The sequence below is a fragment of the Platalea leucorodia genome (genome assembly GCF_965183815.1).
Source record: "Platalea leucorodia genome assembly, chromosome: 7".
In the NCBI taxonomy this organism is placed as follows: Eukaryota; Metazoa; Chordata; class Aves; order Pelecaniformes; family Threskiornithidae; genus Platalea; species Platalea leucorodia.
The window spans coordinates 60798024-60820866 of record NC_138829.1 but is presented as its reverse complement, the minus strand read 5'-3'; the positions used below and the strand labels follow the sequence as shown (position 1 = coordinate 60820866).

Genomic DNA, 22843 nt, shown 5'->3' with positions numbered 1-22843 from the left:
CAGACACAGAAGTGAACACGAATAAGAAGTACTTTGACCCACTGCTTCTACTAACCACAGTTCTGTCTTACTGCAGTTACAGGTTTTTTTGAAGTAAAAGGCCCAGTTAAAGAAAAGTATGCTTTCTCTAAGGAGTCTGACATACTGAATACCTGTGCTCAGAAAAAATTGTTGAAAAATGTTTCTTTTACATTTCGCTTTCTGCTATAACGAGGCATACCTAAAGGGAACTCCCCAGGCAATGCTTTATCCTGGTGGCTCAACTCCATTGCATGCTACCTGTCCATAGGCACTGCCTATATAATTTTTTTTCCCCTTCTACTCCCCTTCAGATTAAAGAGAAGCTTAATCCTGGCAAGTAGCCCATCTTTCTGGTTTATCCATATACTTTCTGAAGATCTCCAGACTCATCTGTAGTAATGGTCCTCCACTGTAGGGGCGACTCTCTGCCTTAAAGCAGCAATATGGGATTTGCATGTGGAATGGAAATTACTTGACAAATACAATGGTATTTCATTGTGATCCATGAAGTAGGAAGATTAGAAGGAAAAAAATATTCCAGAATGTGATTATGTAATGGTTTTAAATTTGGCCAAGTCAAAGCGTTTCTGTAGGCACTTGATAGACTTCTCTCTGGTAGAATGTGAGAATGGAGATGTGGAATCATGGGTCTTACAGCTACCACCTTCTTTCCATCCTGCCTCTTTCTTTCCAGACCTAAGACCCCTCACTACTTTTGTTTCCTGGATTTCCTTGCTTTTTACAGGTCAACAAAAATGTCTAGATATACTAGACATAGATAAATACTAGTGTAAATATCTTCTCCTATGCACTTTAAGGGATAATGTATTTTACCTACAGTAATTGGTTAGAAGAAAAAAATCATCCTTTTTCTATGTTCTTAAGTGGCCACATTAAAAAGTAACAGATTTTCTTTTCCTTGCACAGTGATCAGTTAAGTACTTCCCGAACTAATAGCACACTAGTGGAATGTCATTTTTGCCCTACCAGTGCTCATGTACAACACAAGGCCAAAAGACTCTGTGTCATTTGCACCAGAATAAGCATATTCTGCTTTCAAAAACAAGAGCAAGACCACTACTGAAGCACTTCTTCCCTCTTTTAAGTTTTTTGTTATTATTATTTTTAAATCTTTTGTAATGCTTTCATGGTAGAAGTGTGCTGCTTTCTTCTTTTTTAAAAACAAAAAAAAATCCATACACTCTCAGGATATGTATAACTTAAGAAAACACTTAAGTTATTTTGGTTTATGTTTGCAGGCTTCTTGCCTTTGTCCTTGCCTTTTGCCAACAGCTCCTGATGTGCATAAAGCCTGCAGAATGCAGTCATTATTACTTGCAGGCTGCGACCGTGCTGGCCAAATAGTTGGGAATGGCTTAAGCCGCGTGGATATCCAGGATCAGAGAGCTGCATTTGCCGATAACTCGGTTGCAGGAGGTAGCTGCTGAGTGGATAGTCTGAATTATTGATGTTACTTTGTAATTAATTTGAAAGGCTAATACTAAGGTTAGCTTAATGACAGAGAGAGAAGTTGTATTTAAATTAGCCAGCGGGATTAGACAGGGGGAAAACACTGTTTCTATTCTGAGACTTGTTCTTTCAAATAAACAGGCTGAATATGAACCAGCTGGAATGTTTGTATATATATGGCTACATTTAAAGTTCCTTTTAAAGCTGAAGAAAATAGGGTATGGAATAGATTCTTTTTCCCAAAGCTTATAATTAATTCATCACTTCCTTGCAGTCAGGCTGTGATTAAAGCTGCAAACCAATAAGTAATTGTGCAGGCAGAAGCTGGTGTCCAGGCAGAATAGGGGAGTGCTGCTGGTGATGTTCATTGATTGTTTCCTAACGTGTTTCAGTCCAAGTAAGTTTTTGGCAAAAACTTTAAACTGTTTAAGCTATTCTCACTTGTTTTGATTGAAGGCTCCTTCAGTCACAGTAGGTCTACTGTGAGGCAGTGACAAGTAGCTCTGTGCAGTAACCTTTTCCACCAGCAGAGCTTCATCTGAAAAAAATCAAAAGCCTAGATTGCAGAATTATGACTGAAGCAAAACTTGTGCTGAGTTCCTTTTGGGTAGTGAGACTCTTTGCAGACCTCAAACTCTGCAACTTTGACTTCAAACAAAATTAATCATGAATGCCGGGAACTGAATTTCTTGACCCTCTGTCTTCTGCTATCTGAAGTCTGAGTGGAGGGTGGCTAAAGAATAGAATTAAAGCCATAACCTTAGAAAGTGCACAGTTAAGTTTAAATTTTCTCCAGAGCATTTGTTTAGAACAAGTGTTATTTTTGCAGTTTTCATTTGCACTCTGCAACAGTGTGCAATAGCTTCAGGAACCTCAACACCTGAACCTGGGCATTCAAGTGTCTTTTCCAATTTCCTAGTGTCTGCAGTTTTATAAACATGTTAGGAGAAGACACACATACCCCACACCCCAACACACATATGAAGGATACTGATTTTTTCCCTTCCTCCTATTCCTGCCTGCCCTTTCCTGGCTGGAATTGGATATTGTTGCAGTATCATTATAGCTTGACTGAAGGTAGGAATTGTCTTAGTCTTGTGAGCTTGTTTTATACTCTTTCCAGCCTGGCAGCTCGGAAGCATTCTGAATGTCTCAGCACTTGTATTAGAGCACACGCTCCGAGTTCATCTGGTGTCAAAAACCATAAAAGATGATTCTGTAGTATAAAAGAGGAGGGCAAGGTTTTGGCCCAGCATACTGCAATGTTAACTTGTCTAGCCACCAGCTGCTGAATAAAAAGATCTTTTGGTATGCGTGTTGCACAGGTGCATTTCGCACTGCTGTTAAATTCTAGGAGGAGATGAGTTGTTTTTACATTGAACTGAGGCTTTGGTCATACATTGCAAAGGATAAATGAAGCTAATCCTTTTTATATTCTACAGAGTTATTTCAGTCGCACTGTCGGGTTGGCTACTATACAGCATGCTTTATAGACATTTAAACACTCTTTTAAAAAATGTTTATCTGAGAGATACCAGATGCCTTGGGTTTCATCCAAGGCTTCCATAGAAAGCCATAAGCACAGAGAAAAGCAATTATTTCCAATGTGTTTCTTAGCCAATTACAATATTGTTTCCATACTCGAGCTGGTGTTCCCGGTAACCCTGGTATAGGTAGCAGAGGGTGACTTAATGGATGCTAAGACTCAATTTGCTCATTTCCATATGACTTGTAGAGTGACCTACTTTGCGTTGAGCTCTCTTTGTTGTTTCAGCAAAATGTGCTTGGGTGTAAAAGTCTGGGCTTTCATTAAGATGCTTCTCAGCTAGTGCTGGGTTTTGTGGTTTCTGCTTTAAAGCAAGCTCTCATTTCTTTAACTCAGATTCATTTACTAAAAAATGTTAGTGAAAGAAATATTTTTTTTTCCTTGATCTTTTTCAGATTATCAAAGACTGATGACTGTGGCAGAGACCATCACAGCACTAATGTTTCCATTTCAGTGGCAGCATGTGTACGTTCCTATCCTTCCAGCATCCCTCCTTCATTTTCTAGATGCTCCTGTCCCTTACCTCATGGGCTTGCACTCTAATGGGCTGGATGACAGGTCTAAGCTGGAACTTCCTCAAGAGGTGAGAGGAGCTCGTCTTGATTGATGAAATATTGTATGTGACTATGAGGGAAGAGAGAAATGAGCCACAACACTAGTGCTAACTGTAACAGCCATTGTGAAGTTCTTGCTGGCTCTAGTTTGGGATACCTCTTACTTTATTTTTTGGAGATGCTGGAGAGAATCTGGTGAAATAGATAAATAAACTCCTGTTTTGGAAATCGTATGCTCTGATAAAATGAAACTGTAATTTTACAGGTATTGATGCAGTGAGGTTACAGAAAGAACATTTTTGTGCTGCAAAACTTAGCCCTGTAGTGCTAAGAAATGCAAGAAAGTGCAGTGTGAATTCACCAGCTGTGGCCAAAAGGCTGCTTCTGCATGGTGCTGAGTGGGCAAAGCTTGACTGGCTTCAGCACCGTGCTTGGGCTGGCTCCTGGCTGTGCAGCATTAGGGTGGGCTTCCCCACCCTGCATTTCTGAGTTGGGGTGGCTTACGTGGACCCAGCCTGTCAGGCGTCTTCACCAAAACTATTTCAGATTTTCTTCTAGAATGCATGCTTCTGTCTGCAGCAAAATGTCAGCATCTACTTGAGCAAACTGGTGCTAATTGGGATAGTGCTCAGGAAGTCCTCCCTTGTAATGAGGCTCTGTTAACACCAGCCACTGTATAAAGGAGAAGCAAACGGTCTGTAAAGGTCCTGCAACTCATACATGGGGCTCGGACTACCTTCAAACTGCTTAGAGGTGGTTTTTATTTACTTTATCCCACTGTTCATGTCACAAATATTCTTTTTAGGGATGTGCCAAGAGAGAGTTTAAGAGCTGGTTGTGAGGATCAGGGGACCAAGTGGTTGAGCACTACCTGAGGTAGCAAAGGAAATGTCTGCAGGAGCCAGTAACCACCCGTGGGAAGTATGTCAGGTGGCTGGCGCCTGGCTGGCTTGTGAGGCAGTTCCATCAGTCATCTGAACGACTTCTCTCATCGAGCACCATTGAATGGTTTATTTGCTCTTGTCTGTAGAAAATGCTGAGTGTTACTGTATGGTCTGGCTGGCTGCTGTCGAGAAGCTGGACACCTCAGCCCTGTGGGAAGCGAGTGCTTGCAGAGTTATGAGCTGCAGAACAGCACAGCGCTGGCCCCTGCTAGAGTCTGCTTACTTGTAGGTGTAACTTTGCAGGGGAGGGACTGGGTAAACCATGGGAAATACCCTACTTACAGGCACTGGTGGGATTCTCTAATATCTTTTCTCTGGTTGTCTGTTTTCTTCTATTGTCATTCACATTACTGGGAAAGCAGAAGTGTGGCAGGCAGAGCGTTTTGTGGTGGGGTTTTTTATTTTCATTATCAGGCAGTGTTGCAACATAGCTTGACACAAAAAAAAAACCCTTCTTAAAAAAGCTGCGTGAAATTAAAGACAAGATATTTTTGTGAACCTCCAGTCTGGTCACCATGCCAACATTGCTCTTTTTCTCAAATCCATATGCTGATAGTTTTCATTTGTTTTTCCTGGCAAGTTCAAAGGAAAATTTCTCTTCAAATGGTGTGATTTTTTTCTATGAGAACTAAAGTATTTAATCTCTTGATTTCTTTCTTTTCTCCCTCTCTTTTTTTGCACTGGCATAATTACAGAGTAATTTATGTTCTTGCCATGAAAACAGTCTATTGCTTTGGTTTACTACATTTTTACAAAATTTTGGATGTACTGACGGGCCTAATTAATATGGTTAGTATACTTTTTAGAGAGGATAGCTGGTGAAGTAAAATGCATGTGTGGATATGCATGTTAATATGCACCATGGATGTTTTCACTGTTATAACAAGCTTCTAAAAGACTGTCCTCCTTTTGTAAAGAATTTCCTCATTTTAAAATCACTGTAATACTTCCAACTAAATAAACATATTTTAATTTTCAAATAGATATTTCAATTATTTAAAAGGTAAATGGTTTTGAAGAGCTTTATCAGCTTACTTTGGAGGTTTAAAGTAAGGTAGTTGATCTATTTTTAGATGTTAAAAATGAAATCAAAGTAGTATTAAAAAAATCTGGTACCTCAATTCACATTTTATTTTACAGATAGACTTTTATGAAGGTGGAGGAGTATGTTTTTGATAGTATCTTGCAGAGATCAGAATTGGCTGGGAGGGGAGGACACACAGGACTGAGTTAGCAGCAGCAGCAGTGTGCCTATGTGATGGAATTTGCTGCAGGACTTCAACTTGTCCTTCTGAAGCTTCAGCTTTTCTCTTTCTTATTTGAAGAGTGAGCTCTTAAAGCTTTGCACATGATGAGTATGACTTAGTCTGAGAAATTCCCTTGGTAGTCACTGCTGAGTAAGATTTCTTGTGAACTGTTGAAGTCCTGAGCACTGCAGGCTGGGAATGTAGCTATGGCATAGAAATGGACTTGAACATGTGCTGGAGACTTCAAAGATGACTAAGTTATCATCTTATACCAATAGATTTGCTTATCTGAGAGACACAGTAGACTGGGAAGAACAGGAGCTCATTATTGTTGAGATTTTCATTGTAGAGGGTTTACTTAAAAAACCAAAAAAAACCCCACAATGACAAAATAAAAAAACAACCCTACTGTTGCAACAAGAAGTAAACATACCATTTTAAAATGTAAAGCAGAATTCAAAGTGCATGCTGGTCTCACTAAGTGAAACTATTGGTCAGTATCAGTATTTCTGATATTAATTTCTGATATTAATAATTTAATCAGTCAGCTTTAATATATTTCGAACTACAGATTACAGGTTCATCTCAAAACTACTTTGCTTTATGATTAGGCCTTCAGATACCCTTCACTTAAAGAGCCAAAGAAGCTCTACAATTAATTCCTGACATAGAAACTGACAGCGAACATGCATAAAATGTGTTGTTGTAGAACAGTAGAAGAGGGCATATGGATTCTATTATTTGTACTTCAATAAAGACAAATCTATCATCAGTAACAAAAGGGATATGAATATTTAACATTGCTTATCTCTAAAGTTTGGAATGTATATGATCCTTTATGAAATCATCGGGGTTATATGAGGAACTGAATTTCCCAGTCCTGCCTCTAGGCTCCTGATTCATAGATATAGGAAGTATCAGAATTTTCCTCACTTATCACAAAAGGTATATAAAGAGCTGTTCTATGTTCTAATTTATTCTGAATTCTGCAACAAAAATATCCCCCCCCCCCCCCCCCCCCCCCCCCCCCCCGAATAAACTGCATCTCTGCTGCTAATTTATTTACATGGATGCATGGGACAGCTGCTGTTAAAGAAAGCAATATCTAATTTAGACAAGGGCCAAAGAAGTGAGCTTTGACAGAAAATCTAGTTAGTGCTTCTCAGTTGAAGGGCATTGTGTGAGAATATAATATTGCTGTCTAGCATAGCATGAATGCCTCAGTGTCACTGTAGACTTCTTGATTGTGGTCTTATAATGAAGTTTTAAGAAGACTAATTTGTCTTGCTCAAAGTGTTTTAGGCTAATACATGTGAAAATACTATCTGTCCTAACTTGGTCAAATTTGGTTTAAGTCTTGCACACGTATGCTATAAGGCTTGTTTTGGTTTGCTTGTGGTGGCAGTCTTCCGTATTTTGGTCACTTCTGGTGGTTTAAGGGAATGCTTTACCATGGGAGCATGGAAACCCAGCTGTATTCTAGAAGTTGATGCTTTGTCAGATGATGATTAAAATCTTCAGCAAAATAACTGCATTAGTACAAAATTCAAGTTTAGACTGTCCCTTGGGTACATCAGAAAACAGTGCCTGATGGAGAATTCATTGAAGTTCACCAACGACTTGAAGAACTGACTCTCTGTGGCCCAGTAAAATTGTAGAAAACACTCGAGGCTTACTGTAGGGTTGAGTTTCTTGTACGTGTCAGTGATAGAGTGCACTTAAAGTTAACCTTGTTCTTATATGTATTGCCGCTTTGCTGAGGGCTCTTTCTGTATGCGTGAGCATCCTTGTGGTTTCACTGATAGCTGCATCAGAGGCTTGTAAGGAACCCAGAAGAGAAAGGGGGGGGCATGGGAGAAGTGGTGCTGCAGACATCAAAGGGGAAGGGAAGAACATGTAGCTGTTTCAGATGTTGCTGGCAAGAGTGTGGTTTGTTTATCGGTAAAATTGATCAAAAAAGTAGTTAAACTAGCTTTCTTGCAGATCATAAACCCAGCAAGTACTAAAGTAAGATTGTTCTTTTGATGTGTCTTCAAATTTCCTTTTATAGAAACTTTTGCAGTGCTGTAGCAATATATTTTTAACAAGCAAGTTAATCTGGGCCATTTCAAGCTACTGGATTTGCAGGTGCATCTCGCCTGTAATGCAGGACAATGGTGGAAATTTAAATTATTTTGAGTGAAAATAAACAACACTGAGTCTTCCAGCACTGGTCAAATCAAACAAAAATAGTATCTCATTAAAAAAGCTTGTTTTCAGTGGAGTGATCCCAAGGGTCTTGGGCAATAGCTTTTTCTTTTAGAAAAGTTGAAAGATCTAAAATCCAGTTCTCTGCTAACATAAGACAGGTATATATTCTCAGTATTTTTATTTCAACCATGAAAAAGATGTTATTCAATGCTAAATCTTAACAAATTCTGTGGGTTTTTATTTTTGTATGTTGTTTTAGAAGAAAGATCTCTTGAAAAGCCTTTTTTCCTCTTGATGCCAACACATTTAGACCAGACTGACCAAGATAATTATTTTGAAAGATAATCACTGCTTTGTATGTATTCTCAGGCTATTTGCTGATGTGATAGATCCTTGATAATACTGCAAATTTATTGACAGACTTCAGTTTTATGTTTTCCTGTCCTTCAGTGTTAAACAGCCACTTGAGGAGTTAAATTCATGTTTCTGAAAGCTGCAGCTGTAAGCTGTTCTCAGTCACAAATTCTGGGTTTACACGAAGAACAGTAGTGCTGAGAATAAATGCAAAAGGTCACTGTTTGCTTACAGGAATGGCACAGGAGCATCCTTTAGAGTTTAGGACCACTGTAAACATTTTCCACAAGCCAGCCATGTCTGTATAAATTTGCATATCCATGTTTTCTGTGTGTTAAGGGAAGTGGGTAATTATTTGCAAGGTTGGGACCTAATGCGCAAAGGTGATACATGCTGTAGATGAATAGGTTTTAGTTTTTCAATGCTGTATTCAAGCAGAAGCCTTAACTCCGAACCATGTTTCAATCTGATTGTCTAGGAGGGGATGTGAAAACCTGTATATAACCTATAGTTTGAGCACCTGTGCTGCACAGAGAATTCAAGTAGTGGTGATTGTGCTATCAGAACTGACTGTTCTACGTTGTTGTAGGCATCTATTTGCATACCATGTAATTATGTATTAATGTTTAAAATAAAGCATATTTTCTCTTTAGGATGTCAGTGGGGTGGGGAGCTTACCCATTATTAGGGAATGTTGGTTGCTCCTTAGACATCCTTTTGACAGAACCTAGATCATTTCCTCCTATATTTTTGAACAGAGCTGAAAGGAAGTATATGGGCTTGGTGCAGGCATTGCTAGACACGTGTGGGGGTTTGGCCCTTGTTGTACTGAGGTCAAACTAAAGAATTGCAATTGTCCTCTGGCTTTGGAATTGATGGGTGTAGTCCAGACTCCACTGAGCCAATGGAAAGTTGTGCTGTTGACCTCGGGGGACCAGACTTTGTCATCAGATACATGAACACTGACTTACTTGCTTCCACACTTCTAAGGTTTGCAAGACTTTCACCTGGACACCCCATTATTTGTGATGATAAAAGTTTATGGGAAAGACAGGTTTTTAAATTCGGATGTGACACCCTTGTTCCTTAGCATAGTGTCTCAGGAGAATAATTTTATTGGGTGATGATGTTATGTGTTCTCTCTTCTAGCAATCTGCTATTAAAGTGGTGTGTAACTATTTGAGGTTTTCTCTTGGTCAGAAAATCGATACCTCAGCAACAAATAAAAGAATATTTGCCTGTTCTAGAGACCTGAAATACCAAGTGTCTAACTTAAGTATGCTCTTTCCGTTGTATCTGTACTTACACATGTTGCTAAGTATCTTGTCTTTATTTCATTTTAATTTTGTATGTGTAAAATGATGATCAGTGTATCCATAGAGGCTTACATACAGAGCTGTCAGCTATTCACAGCTCAGTCAACTCTGCTGCCTCCAGAAATAAAAAAACTAAAACTAAGTGATCAAAGAACTCTGTTATTTTTCTGCTTTGTGTACTTGCCCAGTTCCTAGCATGCAAAATGCTTTGGATGGCCATGATTTCATAAAAAAAAAATAAGTGCCATTTCATTTCTTTTGCTTTTTTAAATAAATTGAAGGTGGGGACCCCTCTATCCTTACTGATATTACTTTGTCGGACCTACAGTGTAACAGCATTGTGAGACTTACTGTTTGGTGTCTGTTACTGCTGTTTTTTTTTTTTTTTTTTTTTTTTTTACTTGGGATTTAATTTTTACAGAAAAATGTTATTTTGGTACCTCTTGAAGGGCTTGTGATGTGACGTGTCTTTGCCGTTTCTGTTCCCTGGGGAACATGGCCTTTTCAGAAGTGCTTATGCAGTTCTTGAGGATGACCTCAGTCTCCCTAAGTTGAGAGGCTAAAGCCATCTGTTGAATCTCCTTCGCTTATACTGCTCTAGGTAGTCCTGTAACTTGTGGGTTATTAACCAGGCACTGAATAGAGTGTTCCCCAAAATACTTCCTATGCTCTTTACAGTATTGCTGCACACTAACATATTTCTTTTTTTAATGCTTCTATATAGGGCAAATTCTGAGAAATGTAGTATTATGTTGCGTGATAGGCAATCATCGTTAGTGGCTTAGAGTGGTTAAACTACGTGTATTGCTCTTAAAGGGAAATTCTCCAGAAAAGATATTTAACTGTTGGAAGAATTAGCCAGATGAGCCTAGATACTTATAAGCAATTTCAGCAAGCATTAAATTTGGCTTTTTCTTCATTGGCAAGGAGTTTATTTTTCATGTGAATACTAGAATCTCTGCAGTGGTAAGGTTAACATTTGATTGCTTTTTAGCCAAGCACTTTTTAGGTACAGCCAAGCTTAACTAAGAGTGGTGTTTTCTGCAGAATCTGTGCTAAGATAAGATAATCCAAAAAAGAAGGAAAGTTGAATGGAAACAGAGTTTAAAAGGAAGAAATGCAATTAAACTGCTTGAAGAGTTTCTTAATGAGTCTGTCTTGACATTTCTCAGACAGCTTGTGGCAAATTAAATGGTTTTTGTTCTTCCCTCAGCACCGATGGGCAGGCATTGTGCCTTGTTTCAAGGCTTTATTTCTCTCATGTCTTGAAGCACTTACAGTGTTCCTGATAAATATTAGCTGACTTGGCTTCTAATCATCACAGAACCATGTGTATAGTGGGGGTCTTGCATCCCAAGCGTGCCGCTGCAGCTCCCTTGCTAGGTAGGCACACACAACACCTGCTGTGTTTGAGCAGTGTTGGTACTGGGGAAATCTAAACAATGTCACCTGCCCTAGTTAAAAAATAATACCTTTTTCTAGGGTGCACCAGAAGCTGTTTCAGAATCAAGGTCTTAGTTCTATTTCTTGACCTTGGATTCTTTTGCAACACCTAATTCAATTTGTGATTTAATTTACAGTAAAGAATCTATACAAGAGCTACTAGACTGTTTTATATGCATTCCTTTGAGCATAAGAAATAAATATCAGTATTAAAATACTAAAACATCAGGAAATGGAGAACTGGAATTCTTCTACTTACCTTTGTAGCTATGGGTAATATTGTAGCAGAGCATAAGTTGGACTTTTTCACGCAAAGTTCTGTGCAAATCTGGTGGAATATGTCCAGTGGAGTTCTGCGTTAAGAATTACAATGTCTTTTAAATTTTAATGTTGAATTTCAAGAAATCAAACACAACAGATATTTGTGTTTTAAGGAGAATTAACATCCTAACGCTGTTCTGCAAAAATGCCAAGAGAGCTAAATCTGTCACAAGTATTAAATGTATGTTTTCACACCAGTTTACTTAAATGAAGGGGTCTCATCAGGCACAGCTTATCCTAGTCTACCTATGACCAGTTGCACAGCAAAATCCTACCAGAACTACTTTGTCCTTACTGATGCTTCACTGCTTGTGTACATCGCTCTGATTTCTGGGATCATCCATCATTCGTTCAGTGTGAGGTCAATCTCTTAGAATTCTTTCTTTCCTATTAAATTGTGAGAGTGCTTCCATCCTTCTCCACTTACTGCATCGTAAGAAATAACTGGAGATCTGTTAGCTCTCATGACTTGATATGTACTTTTGCTGCAGTGCTATAGTGAAACCTGAGTTCAGGTGTGCCTCTTTGAATAATGTGATGAAGCTAGGTTGAAAGTACCCCATAATCTGGGTGAAGGGATTTTTTTTGTAGGGAAGGCTAAGTGACAGTCCACATAAATTCTGCAGTGAAGAAAAACCAAAATGCTTCTACAGAAAAGCAATGTTTCTTCTGTATACTTAACTTTACAAGCAGATTTCAGACATGAATGGGGTTCTTGCTGTGAAGTATGTAATTATGTAATGTTAGGGAACCATTTGTTACAGATTTTGCAATGCAGAAGCCAAAAGGGGACCCCCCTCCCCCCCCACCAAATGTAGGGTGAGGTAAGTCCTTGAAAGATGCATAGCTTCTTTTGATGTTGCTGTGGAAGCCGCATAGGTGGTTTTTCTTTCTTTTTTTTTCTTTTTCTTGGTCTTTTTTGATGGTAAATGAGAAAGAGATTGGAACAACAAAACAGAATTGAAACTAGTTCAATTCATTTTTCCCCTTGGAAACAAACTTCTAAACTTGTTCAAGGAATTGCCTTAGTTCTCAAGTTGCTTACAAAAAAGAGAAGATAACTGTATTGCACCTCCTGCAATATCAGCACACCTTTTAGAATGGCATTTGCCAAATCTCTTAGAGGAGCGGAATGATAATCTGAACAACAGCCAGTCACCTGCTTATGTATGCATGTGTACAAAATAATGTTGCAAATATCCTGTAGTTAAAATCTAGCTGTATGTGTATGAAAAATTTTGCACATCTGTACCTAATATGTGCTACAATCTCTTTTGTACCTAGTAAACAACTTAAGAGTCTTCTTTCTTAGTTACCTCCTTGAAAGACCTGGAAATTGTGCTGTTTTCTTCAAAGCCAGCCAACCAGTTCAGTTATGGTTGGGGCAAGTCTGTTTTACAAAACAACCAAACAAATGCAAATGTGTTTGAATCTTTTAATAAGCACAAAACCCAAAGATGAATAAAACGTGACCCTTGTGCTTAGTGATACTGTAATGGTATCCTGTTCTAAATTAAATCCTAGGCTAACCTGTGCTTTGTGGATGTAGACAACCATTTCATCGAGCTGCCAGAAGACCTACCCCAGTTCCCAAATAAACTTGAGTTCATTCAGGAAATTTCAGAGATCCTGATGGCTTTTGGAATTCCACCTGAGGGAAACCTTCACTGCAGTGAAAGTGCCTCCAAGATGAAGAGCCTCAGAGCATGTGACCTGGTTTCTGATAAAAGAAATGGGAACATAGCAGGATCACCTTTGAATTCCTATGAGCTGCTAAAGGAAAATGAGACTATTGCAAGACTCCAAGCACTTGTTAAAAGAACAGGTGTGAGTCTAGAAAAGGTAAGCTATGAAATTATGTGTATTCTCTCGATCTGCAGTAGCAGGTCATCTGAACTCATGGTCCAAAGACTCCATTTGTCTGTCTTCACTAGAAAGAGCTGTATGTTAGTGTGTTCACAAGGCTTGTGAACACCTGTAGAGACAGGGGCAAGCTTAGGGGAGAGAGGGAGCGGGACTTAACCCCCTCAACATCGAGGAAAACCTTTGGCTATCCCCAAAGTGTTTCTTTGCCAAGATAATGTGTTTAAAACTACACCTTGCCTTGTTTGTTCTTGAAGATATATTCTAAATTTACACCACTTTCTTATGATTTACATGGCTAAAACTGACATCCAGATAATTCTGAAGTTGGAACCCAGTCTTGGTTTCTATAGGTATCTTTCTCATTGTGTGTAGAATATGTATAATCTTGCTTGTATATAATATGCTTGCCAGAGGGATACTGTGATGCTTTTTTCTGGTTGATGTTGTAAAGTGCATTAGTGTCTGATTCCCAGCAAGTGAATGTGCACAGCTCATGGTGACCCTGGTTGGATTTTTTGGGTGATCAGAATTGGGGAAAAAAAGTTGTTGCTCTTTCTGCAGAAAAGGTATTGCCTGAGAGACCTCTGTGGGTTTTTTGAGCCTTTGTGGAATGGAATGAAGATTTTATCAGCAAAGGTTTTATTTCTTGCATGTTTAAATTATCTTGACCAATTCTTCATGGCTGAGTCTGATTCCTACCTGTGTGACTGTAACTTGGGCTACAGGTGGGGCCAAAGAGAGATAGAAATTGTGTCCCCTACAACAGGTTGGGGAGGAGAGCCACTTTGTGGGGAGGGAGCTGCAGGGGGATTACAAGAAGTGTTTGGTTACTGGAATGTATGTAAGAAATGGCTGTAGTATGCTATTTGTAGCTGGCCTTGGACTGCTGTAAGCAAGGTGCTTTAAGAAGCATAGGACAGCTGCAGCAACTGCATCATTGTGCAGATGTTGTAAGCTCTAGGTATTAGGTCTAATTATGTATGGCGGTGCCTCTTATAATAATTAACAAAGACAGGGGTAGCAAATGTGTAGTCAATATTGCGCGTGAATGCTTGTGACTTTTTTTTCCTTAGATACTCAATTCTTATCAAAACTAATAGAAATGGAGTATCTGAATCTTATATTGCTGTTTTCATAAATCCTAGCCCATGTGTTAATTGAAAATGCATTTTATTTCATTAAAGATTACTATGGGCTGTGTAGTGATGAATTGTGCTAAGGACTGCTAAGGACTTAGGTTAAAGGAAATTGGCTACTAGACATGCACAGCTTCTTTTCGCTGTGCATTTCTGTCTGCATTTGAAAGCTGGTATGTATTGAACTGTAGCAGTTCTAAACCTGGACTTGTGTTACACCAGACAGACGTATGTATTTGCCTAATATGCAGGGGTAGTAAAACCCCCTAAAAAGCCTATGCAGGTGATTAAAGGGTAAAAGAAAGTAAATGAAGTATATGGCATACATGAGCATGTTAGTTATCTATGCTATGTTAGTTGTTATCTATGCTTTTTTTAATCTAACGCATATTGAGTGAACTAGTACTAAAGTAGGTTATTGTTTATTATTGAAATTAGAACTTTTATAGACAAACGTTTCTTTCTAGATTTTTTCATGTTGCTGTCTTATTACAGTGCTTGAAACTTTATTTTTATTGGAATGTTAACTTGAGGAGTAGCAGCTGAATGGCAGATTAAGATCTTGTGTACCTAGAATAACTGACAAAGCAACAAAACAAATTTTTTTTTTGTATTCCTTTACTTTCTCAGTTGGGGGTGCGAGAGGAGACCAGTAGCAAAAAGGATCTTAAAATTCAGTGTGATGAAGAAGAATTCAAGATTTACCAGCTGAACATTCATATCCGTGAAGTTTTTGCCAACCGCTTTACACAAATGTTTGCAGATTATGAAGTATTTGTCATTCAACCCAGTCAGGACAAGGAATCTTGGTTTACAAACAGGGAACAGATGCAAAATTTTGATAAAGTAAGTTGTAATAAGAAGATATGCTAACGTGAAAAGCAAAACACTATTCAAACCTAAGACTTTGTTTATTGGGCCATAAAATGGAAAGCAGTACTGTCAAAATTGTAGTTTCTTCCTTAAATTTCAGTGTTCCCCAAAAAAGTCACATCTTGTATATTATGTGGAAAAATATATACATACACACGCTTAGAGAGATAAAGGTACTCTTTTAAGGATACTGTAGAAAAATACAGCTTGCTGTAAAGAAATAGCTTAGAAAGCCTAACTTTATGGCCAACCTCTACATTAAGGTTAAATATTACTAGTGAAAATGATGATTTTTTTTTTAAACAAGAGGAATTGCTGAATATGTTAATGGCTAAAGCTATGACCCTACACAACACTAACATATGTGTGTACCAAATGTATCCCTAGCTCTTTGCTAGGGAAACACAAGACCCAGTTCTTCAGATGTTACTACTGTCTTCTTTACTGGAGATCAGGTATTTGTCAGCATGATAGTTCATGTGAGTGAAGATTATGTTGCAGCGCTGCCTGCTAAAACACTAATCTGATTCCCATCAAATCATATGAAAAGATTCTCATCAACCTCATAAGCTTTGAGCCCAGCCAGAAGTACATAATATCCACACCTGTAGTACTGTTGTTGTGGTTTGCTGGAATTCTGTTGAAATTTTTAGAAAATTAAGGAAATGGTAAAATCATAGTTTAATAATTATTGTGCTATATAGTAGGTGATTGTCACGAAACTGAAGATTTCATATAGACTGCCTGTTTCAGAGATAGAATTGGTGTGTGTAGCAAAACTAGGCTTGAAGGGGCACCAAAGCACTCTAATACATCCTTGATTAGAAAAATCGGTGCTTTTGGTGGATGTATCTCTCTCTGCAGACTCCCAAACACTCTTATCTCTTCTTGTCTGTTAGGCATCTTTCTTGTCGGACCAGCCTGAACCTTATTTGCCTTTCCTCTCGAGATTCCTGGAGACCCAAATGTTTGCATCTTTTATTGACAATAAGATTATGTGCCATGATGAAGATGATAAAGACCCTGTTTTGAGAGTATTTGATTCTAGAGTGGATAAAATTAGGCTGCTAAATGTTAGGACACCAACTCTGCGCACATCTATGTATCAAAAATGCACAACCACTGATGAGGCTGGTAAGAGTAATAAGCCACTTTCTTGACACTTAAGAAAATATAACTAGTTAGTGCTGTTTGTTGTAGACATTAGGTTAAAGTTAAGTAATGATTCATGCTTTGAAACCTCAAAAAAAAAAAAAAGACCAAAAAAGCTGAGGCGTAAAGCTTAAGTGGGGGACTAAATGTTACATAGGAAGCTGAGATGTGAGATGAGTTTCATGTAGTTTAATTGAACTCAACTGTTTTCCTGCATGCTTTGTGTGAAAAATGTTTGAGCTTAAGAAGATAAACATTTTTCTCCTTTTAGTGTCAGTTCTTTGGTATTTAATAAACTCTTGTACTAGTGTACCTGTTGGGGTCAGTAAGAAACTTCCACCTCCTCTCTTAAATTTGGGATCTGCTTTTAGTTGAGGATGTGTGATTATAGATACATGTCTGATTAAGACATCTTTAAAAAAACCTAACTTTCTTACAATTTCAGAGAAATCTATTGAATTAAGGCTAGCGAAAATAGATCATACTGCAGTCCACCCACACTTGCTGGACATGAAAATTGGACAAGGGAAATACGAGCTTGGATTTTTTCCCAAGCTTCAGTCTGATGTTTTATCCACTGGACCAGCAAGCAACAAGTGAGTAAGCTAGGGCAACAGATGCTGGATCTTGGCGAGATCTATAGAATGGTACTGAAACAGAGATATTGGAAAGCAAATTCAGTATCTTTTTTTTTTTTTTAAATGAGAACAAATCAGATGATATGGGTGGGTTGTGTGTGGTGGGGTGTTTTTTGTTATGACTCTTGGTTGTGTTTTTTTTTTTTTTTTTTTTTTCCTTTCTTTTTAAAATCTGGACTTCCAGAAGCACATTGACTTAAGAAAGCCCTATTATGTTTGAGGTTATAGTTGATGTACTTTGAGTTACTTATAATTACTGTTGATATAAAAGCAGATCTCCTTATTGGATCTCAGTTAAGAGCTGGCAAATGTTTTGGGATATCTTCTTATAAAAACTTTGAAAGAAGAGGAAAAAGGTGTAAATTGTAACTGGATATCATAAAAGAATGGAAACATACAAAGTATGTGAGCTAATTTTCTGAAATCCTTTGGTTGCCCAGTGTTGGATTCTTCTACAGAGATTCTTTATGTGTATTTGCAGCTGCACTTTGATGTAATTGATGTCGACATGTTCAATATACAATAAGATAGAAACTTATTTCCCCCGTTGCTGCTCCCCTTCACCTGACTCTTGACATTTGCTTAATAATATTCCTCTGTCTGTAGGTGGACGAAGAGAAATGCTCCTGCACAGTGGAGGCGGAAGGACAGACAAAAGCAACACACAGAGCACCTGCGTCTTGACAATGATCAGAGAGAGGTGAAAACTGTTCAACTATAGAGATCTGATTTTTTTTTTTTTTTTCCCCCTAATTGCTTGAGTAATGCTCTGTAAGCTTCAGGAAATGTCTAGACAGTTATTTGCAGTCCATCTCTGCTCTCCCTTATTTGTATTTAATACAAATGAAGTTCCTGGTCCTTAGCAGACCAAAAATACTTAGTTTGCTTATTCTAAAAGTTATGCTATTTTTACCCCCTCTCAGGACAAAATTATTTCATCCCATGTATAGGAGAGTTCCCCGAAAATGTCATCACATGCTTTAAAGTTTAGAGAAAAAAAAAAAAGGAGGGGGGGAGGGAGGAATTAATCTTAACAATTTTTAGCCATCTATTTCCTATTGCTAATTAACTTAAGTCACCCTATGCTTCTTTTGTATATTTGATGGAGGAAAGATAACCACCTCCAGAGAGTGATTAATTTCATCCTAAAATCAGAAGCATTGCCTTTTGGAGTTGCCTGTTTTTCTTCTGTAGACCCTAAAAGAAGTCTTAAGGTGGCAAATGGGCGCACAACCTCATGCTAAGGTGGGGATGTGAACCCCACACATACTGTCAGGTTTGTGTCTGCCTGTTTTTACACAGCACAGTCTGATGCTGATTTACCCACCTTCTGAACTGCTAGCTTCTCTCACCAGTGCTTCTACAGCTGACACAGTTATCCTTTGTGGTGAAAGGATTTTGAAAGATCTGGGTGATGTGAACTAATTACAGCACTCTTTCTGATTCATATGATACAGACTGCAAACTGTTACACCAGGTGTTGGTTTATGGGTAATTCCAAGAATAATCTGGTTTAAAATACCAGAATTCATTTTTTTGTTTAGTAACCTCAGAGCTTTTCTTTTGTTTAAATGTATGTTGTTCATTGAAGACAATATTCTCTTGCCTTGTTAAATATCTTCAGAAAAGCTTCATTTGGAATTTTAAAGTAGTCTTGTGTCTCTTAGGATAGTGTTGTCAAAATCAAATATCTTTGTCCAGTTCATTCTTTTATGGTAGTGATGAGTTTAATTGCCTTTCCAGTGTACTCATTTCCAGAATTTTCTCATTGGTTTGTTAAAATTTTGTTGAAGTATAGTGTCATCTGTGTCATCCATAACCATGTAATAGAAGAATGTCTGCGTAATAAAAAAAGCTATGAGTAGTTTCTGGCTTTGTCATGTTCCATATGCTCAGATAACTCTCAAGTACTTTTTACTTGGAAGTAACAGAAGTGAAGAATAGTTGATTTGTAGCCTCATTATTGCTTTTAACAATTATGATATTTAGCACATGTAAAATTCTGAGATTTCAATTAGGTAATTACAAAAGCAAAAATCTACCTCTAGTCTCTAGGGTTTTTTGCTTGTTTTGTTTTTTAACTGACTCTTCACATGTTGATTATCCTATAGGAGTTATTCTGTCACACGAGGCAAATAATTTCTGAGGAATAAAAATTACAAATACATGCTCAGGTGAGGGTACCAACTGCCAGGTTATTCTGTGCTGGTGTTTTAGGGTTTTATGCTGTACCTTGTTAATTACATAATACTGATTGGACGTTGACCCTCTCTCCCAGGTGAACCAGAGACTTTCCTATTAAGTTGGAAAGAATGGGGAGGGAGCCTTTCTGAGGTGAACACTGGGGATCAGGCTGAGCAGGAGACAGTGGTTTCAAAGTGCAGTGTTGTGTGTTTTAGACAAAGTGAAGATTCGTGGCAGCCAACAAAAATCTGTGGAATTGAGACTTAGTGGCTTTTAACTTGCAAATATTTGTGCCCAGCGGAGCGCAGAGTTTACACCAATCTGATGGCTGAACACTGTCTTGTCTTTTTTCCTTTCAGCTTCATTACTTATGAATTTATTTTTATGTTGAATGCTTGGGAGTTCTGCATTGTATTATGTCTTCACTCTTTTCCTTTTCTGTTTTGCATGCTTGCTTTTATTACTTCATATGTGCTTACCACTTCTGCTTTACATGGTCTGCTTGGCTTTTTGCTACCAACTTGTCCTGCCAGCACCTGGACTTTTCCATGTCAGAGCTTCAGTTGCAGTTATGTTTAGACTGGGACCAGCATGTTTGGCCCTTCATGCCCTCTATAAAATCTGTGTCAGAGCGTTACCTGGTATGTCCAATGCACAATATGACTGTAATCATAGTTCTGGATAAAGATGCATAATTAAATGTATATATCATAGCTCCTTAGTGCAAGGCTGATGGAGAAGGTGTGGTTTTCCCTCTGTGCAGAGATCATGTCATGTTTGATAGATTTGTCTAGTCATTGAATTTTCAGTTGGTCATTATTTCAGTGTAAGCTAGGGAAGTTACCTATTAATCTGAAATATGTACTAATTGTGAGTATTCTGTCAGTGCTTGTACAGGACTTTATCACTTATTCACAGTTAGCTGTGCCCCAACCAATCTCTGATCACCTGTCTTTCAAAACATTTGTCAAATTATTCTTGTCTCTGAGGCGAAAACAATGGCAACTCCTTGATGGCAGTAACAGGAGCAGAAAAGCTCTTTCAAGTATAGCGTGTTCAGGAAATTATTTTGCTCAAAAATGCAGATGGTTCACAGCTGAGAGCTGCTAGTAGCATTTTGCAGCTGCTTCCTGAAAGACTGAGAGGGTGGGTAAGAAACAGGAGATCTGCAGGAATGCAGGGCATAGCACAGATCTCGGATGTTGTCAAGCTCCAGCCAAAGCTTTCTTGCAGTGCCCATGTAGACCAGTCTGCCATTTGAATAGTCTTGGTCATTATTACAAACTTTCATTTTATATGAAAAAAATAACAAGACCATTCTCAGTGGTGGAGGGAGTAATTGCATCTCTATGCATCTAAATATCCTTGGCAGCTTGTATTGTGTTTTTGTTATTCAGCAATGTGTGTTCTAATACTAGATAGACAATGTAAATGGGGATTTGACCTCCAATGAAATAGTACCTTAAGTGTCTCAGCCCAATATAATGCTGGATATGAAAAAGAGACTTTTCTGAAAGGGAATCTGATCCTTTCCTCCTCTTTGCACAGGGGTGGGTTGTAAAGATAAGTTTATCCTTTTCTCTTAGCAAAGTAGTCTCACTTGCACTTTTATCTGTATTTGTCAATTTTCTACCCCAATACAGAAGTATATCCAAGAAGCCAGGAATCTGGGCAGCACTATTCGTCAGCCCAAACTGTCTAACCTCTCTCCATCGGTAATTGCACAAACAAACTGGAAGTTTGTAGAAGGCTTGTTGAAGGAATGTCGAAACAAGGTAATACAGAGAATATTTCTGTTCTCTTGCACCTCATATCTATCCTTTCTGGACCATTTATTGGCCAGTATGTTTGAACACCCCTCTTCTACCATCTGTTTCTGCTTTATCCATATAAAGATTTTTGAATGGTATCTGTATAAAGATTTTTGCATGGTAGTGAGAAATTAATGAAGAGATAACGTATTTAGAAATTCTGCAAAGAGTGGAAATTCTATCAAGCAGATTTATGATAGAGAATGTCAAATGATAGAAAGAGACTGAGCATTCTGATGGGTCTTTATCATCCCGCTGCCCATGTCTATTACAGCTTATTTCAGTTATCACTAATGAGACTATACTATTTCAACAAGAGTGGTTATTCCAAAAAGAGGAGTTTGTGGTGAAAATGTAGGAGCTTTTCTCAAAACTGAAGGAAGTAGGTTAACAAACTTCTGAAACGTAAGTTTTCAAGCACGTAATGAAGAAATTTGGCATTAGTTTGTAGACATGCTTCACCAGTATATATTTGACAACATATTCATCTGAATTAAATGTTAATGTTTATACTAACACAGCAAAGAGAATAATTATCAAATAGACACATTCTTGCCTTGTGTCAGTGGAAGTAATATAGCAATTGTATACAACTTTTTGTAAAACTGTGTTTAATACATGCATCTACTTCTGATTTCACTTTCATTTTCTGTATGTATGAAACTGTCCAAATAATCCCTTTCACTCAACAGAGGCATATGACAGTGAAAATAGTTGAAGAGAGACCTGACTGTAGCTGTTAGCAGAGAGAGAAATTACCAGGGCAGGTGAGGAGGAGAAGAAGCTAGAGACTAACTTAGAGTTCTTCATCTCAACTAAGACTGTGCATAGGTGCCTAAGAGAGTATTATTTATTTGAGAGCTACTCTAGAATAGTGACAAAGATGAAAAAATGTCTTAAGAGATGAGCAGAAGTGATTGCCTAGTCATTTTTCCCTCCAGGTATGTTGAATATGTTGTGACTGGGAGACTGTACTTTAAGAGTTGGTGAGAGCTTTATTGACCAGTATGAAATTGTGCACGATTTAAGAGAATGTAGCTCATTGGGGAAACTTGAGAGATGCACTGCAGAATGGGTTTGATTTAAATGCAGATACCCTTCTGACAAAACAGGGTCTCACCAGAATCATGTATCCCCCTGCTACTTGGAACCACTTGTGCACGTCCACCTCCCCCCAGGGAGCATACTGCTCCCAGGCCAACACTCAGAAGCCTTCAAAAACACCCAAGACCTGTGTTGCAGGGCCTTGCTGCTAGGCCTCTAGCTTGTCAATGTGTGTCCTGCTGTTCCCTTTGTTGGGATTACTCTGTGGAGGCTTATGTGCCCATTAGAATGATCAACACTCGTTCTGCCATGGCTTGGAAAACGGGCGTAAAAGAAATGAAGTCCTCCACTAGCTTCAGAAATACTCTGTACGCCCAGTTATTCTGCCACATTGTTGCTATCATGTGCTTCCTTGTTGGCTATTTAAAAAATGTAAGTGATCTTGGAAGTTCCCATTGAAAGACTTAACTCTCTTTTGCCTTGTCCTTTTTGAGACCAAGAGGATGTTGGTTGAAAAAATGGGTCGAGAAGCTGTGGAGCTAGGTCATGGTGAAGTGAATATCACAGGTGTGGAAGAGAATACCCTGATAGCCAGTCTGTGTGACCTCTTAGAAAGGATATGGAGCCACGGCCTGCAAGTCAAACAGGTGAGGAACATACAAACAGGAACATTCCTGTATGTTGCAGAGCATACTTTCCTAAAGTCATGTTATGCTCTTCCTCTCTCTGCTTT

The 22843-nt window shown here is 38.4% G+C and overlaps 1 protein-coding gene across 3 annotated transcripts in view; it reads left to right on the top strand.

Annotated features, from left to right (window-relative positions):
• Window positions 1–22843, top strand: part of DENND5A (DENN domain containing 5A) — a 71484-nt gene that overhangs the window by 26588 nt on the left and 22053 nt on the right. For 2 of the 3 annotated variants that reach the window (XM_082317587.1, XM_082317586.1), the window contains exons 5-12: window positions 3433–3620; window positions 12931–13248; window positions 15039–15254; window positions 16181–16415; window positions 16879–17029; window positions 17678–17771; window positions 20899–21030; window positions 22605–22757. In XM_082317587.1, coding sequence (XP_082173713.1) covers window positions 3433–3620; window positions 12931–13248; window positions 15039–15254; window positions 16181–16415; window positions 16879–17029; window positions 17678–17771; window positions 20899–21030; window positions 22605–22757 — 1487 coding nt within the window. The remainder of the gene's footprint in view (window positions 1–3432; window positions 3621–12930; window positions 13249–15038; window positions 15255–16180; window positions 16416–16878; window positions 17030–17677; window positions 17772–20898; window positions 21031–22604; window positions 22758–22843) is intronic. The other variant, XM_082317588.1, reaches the window with a different exon arrangement.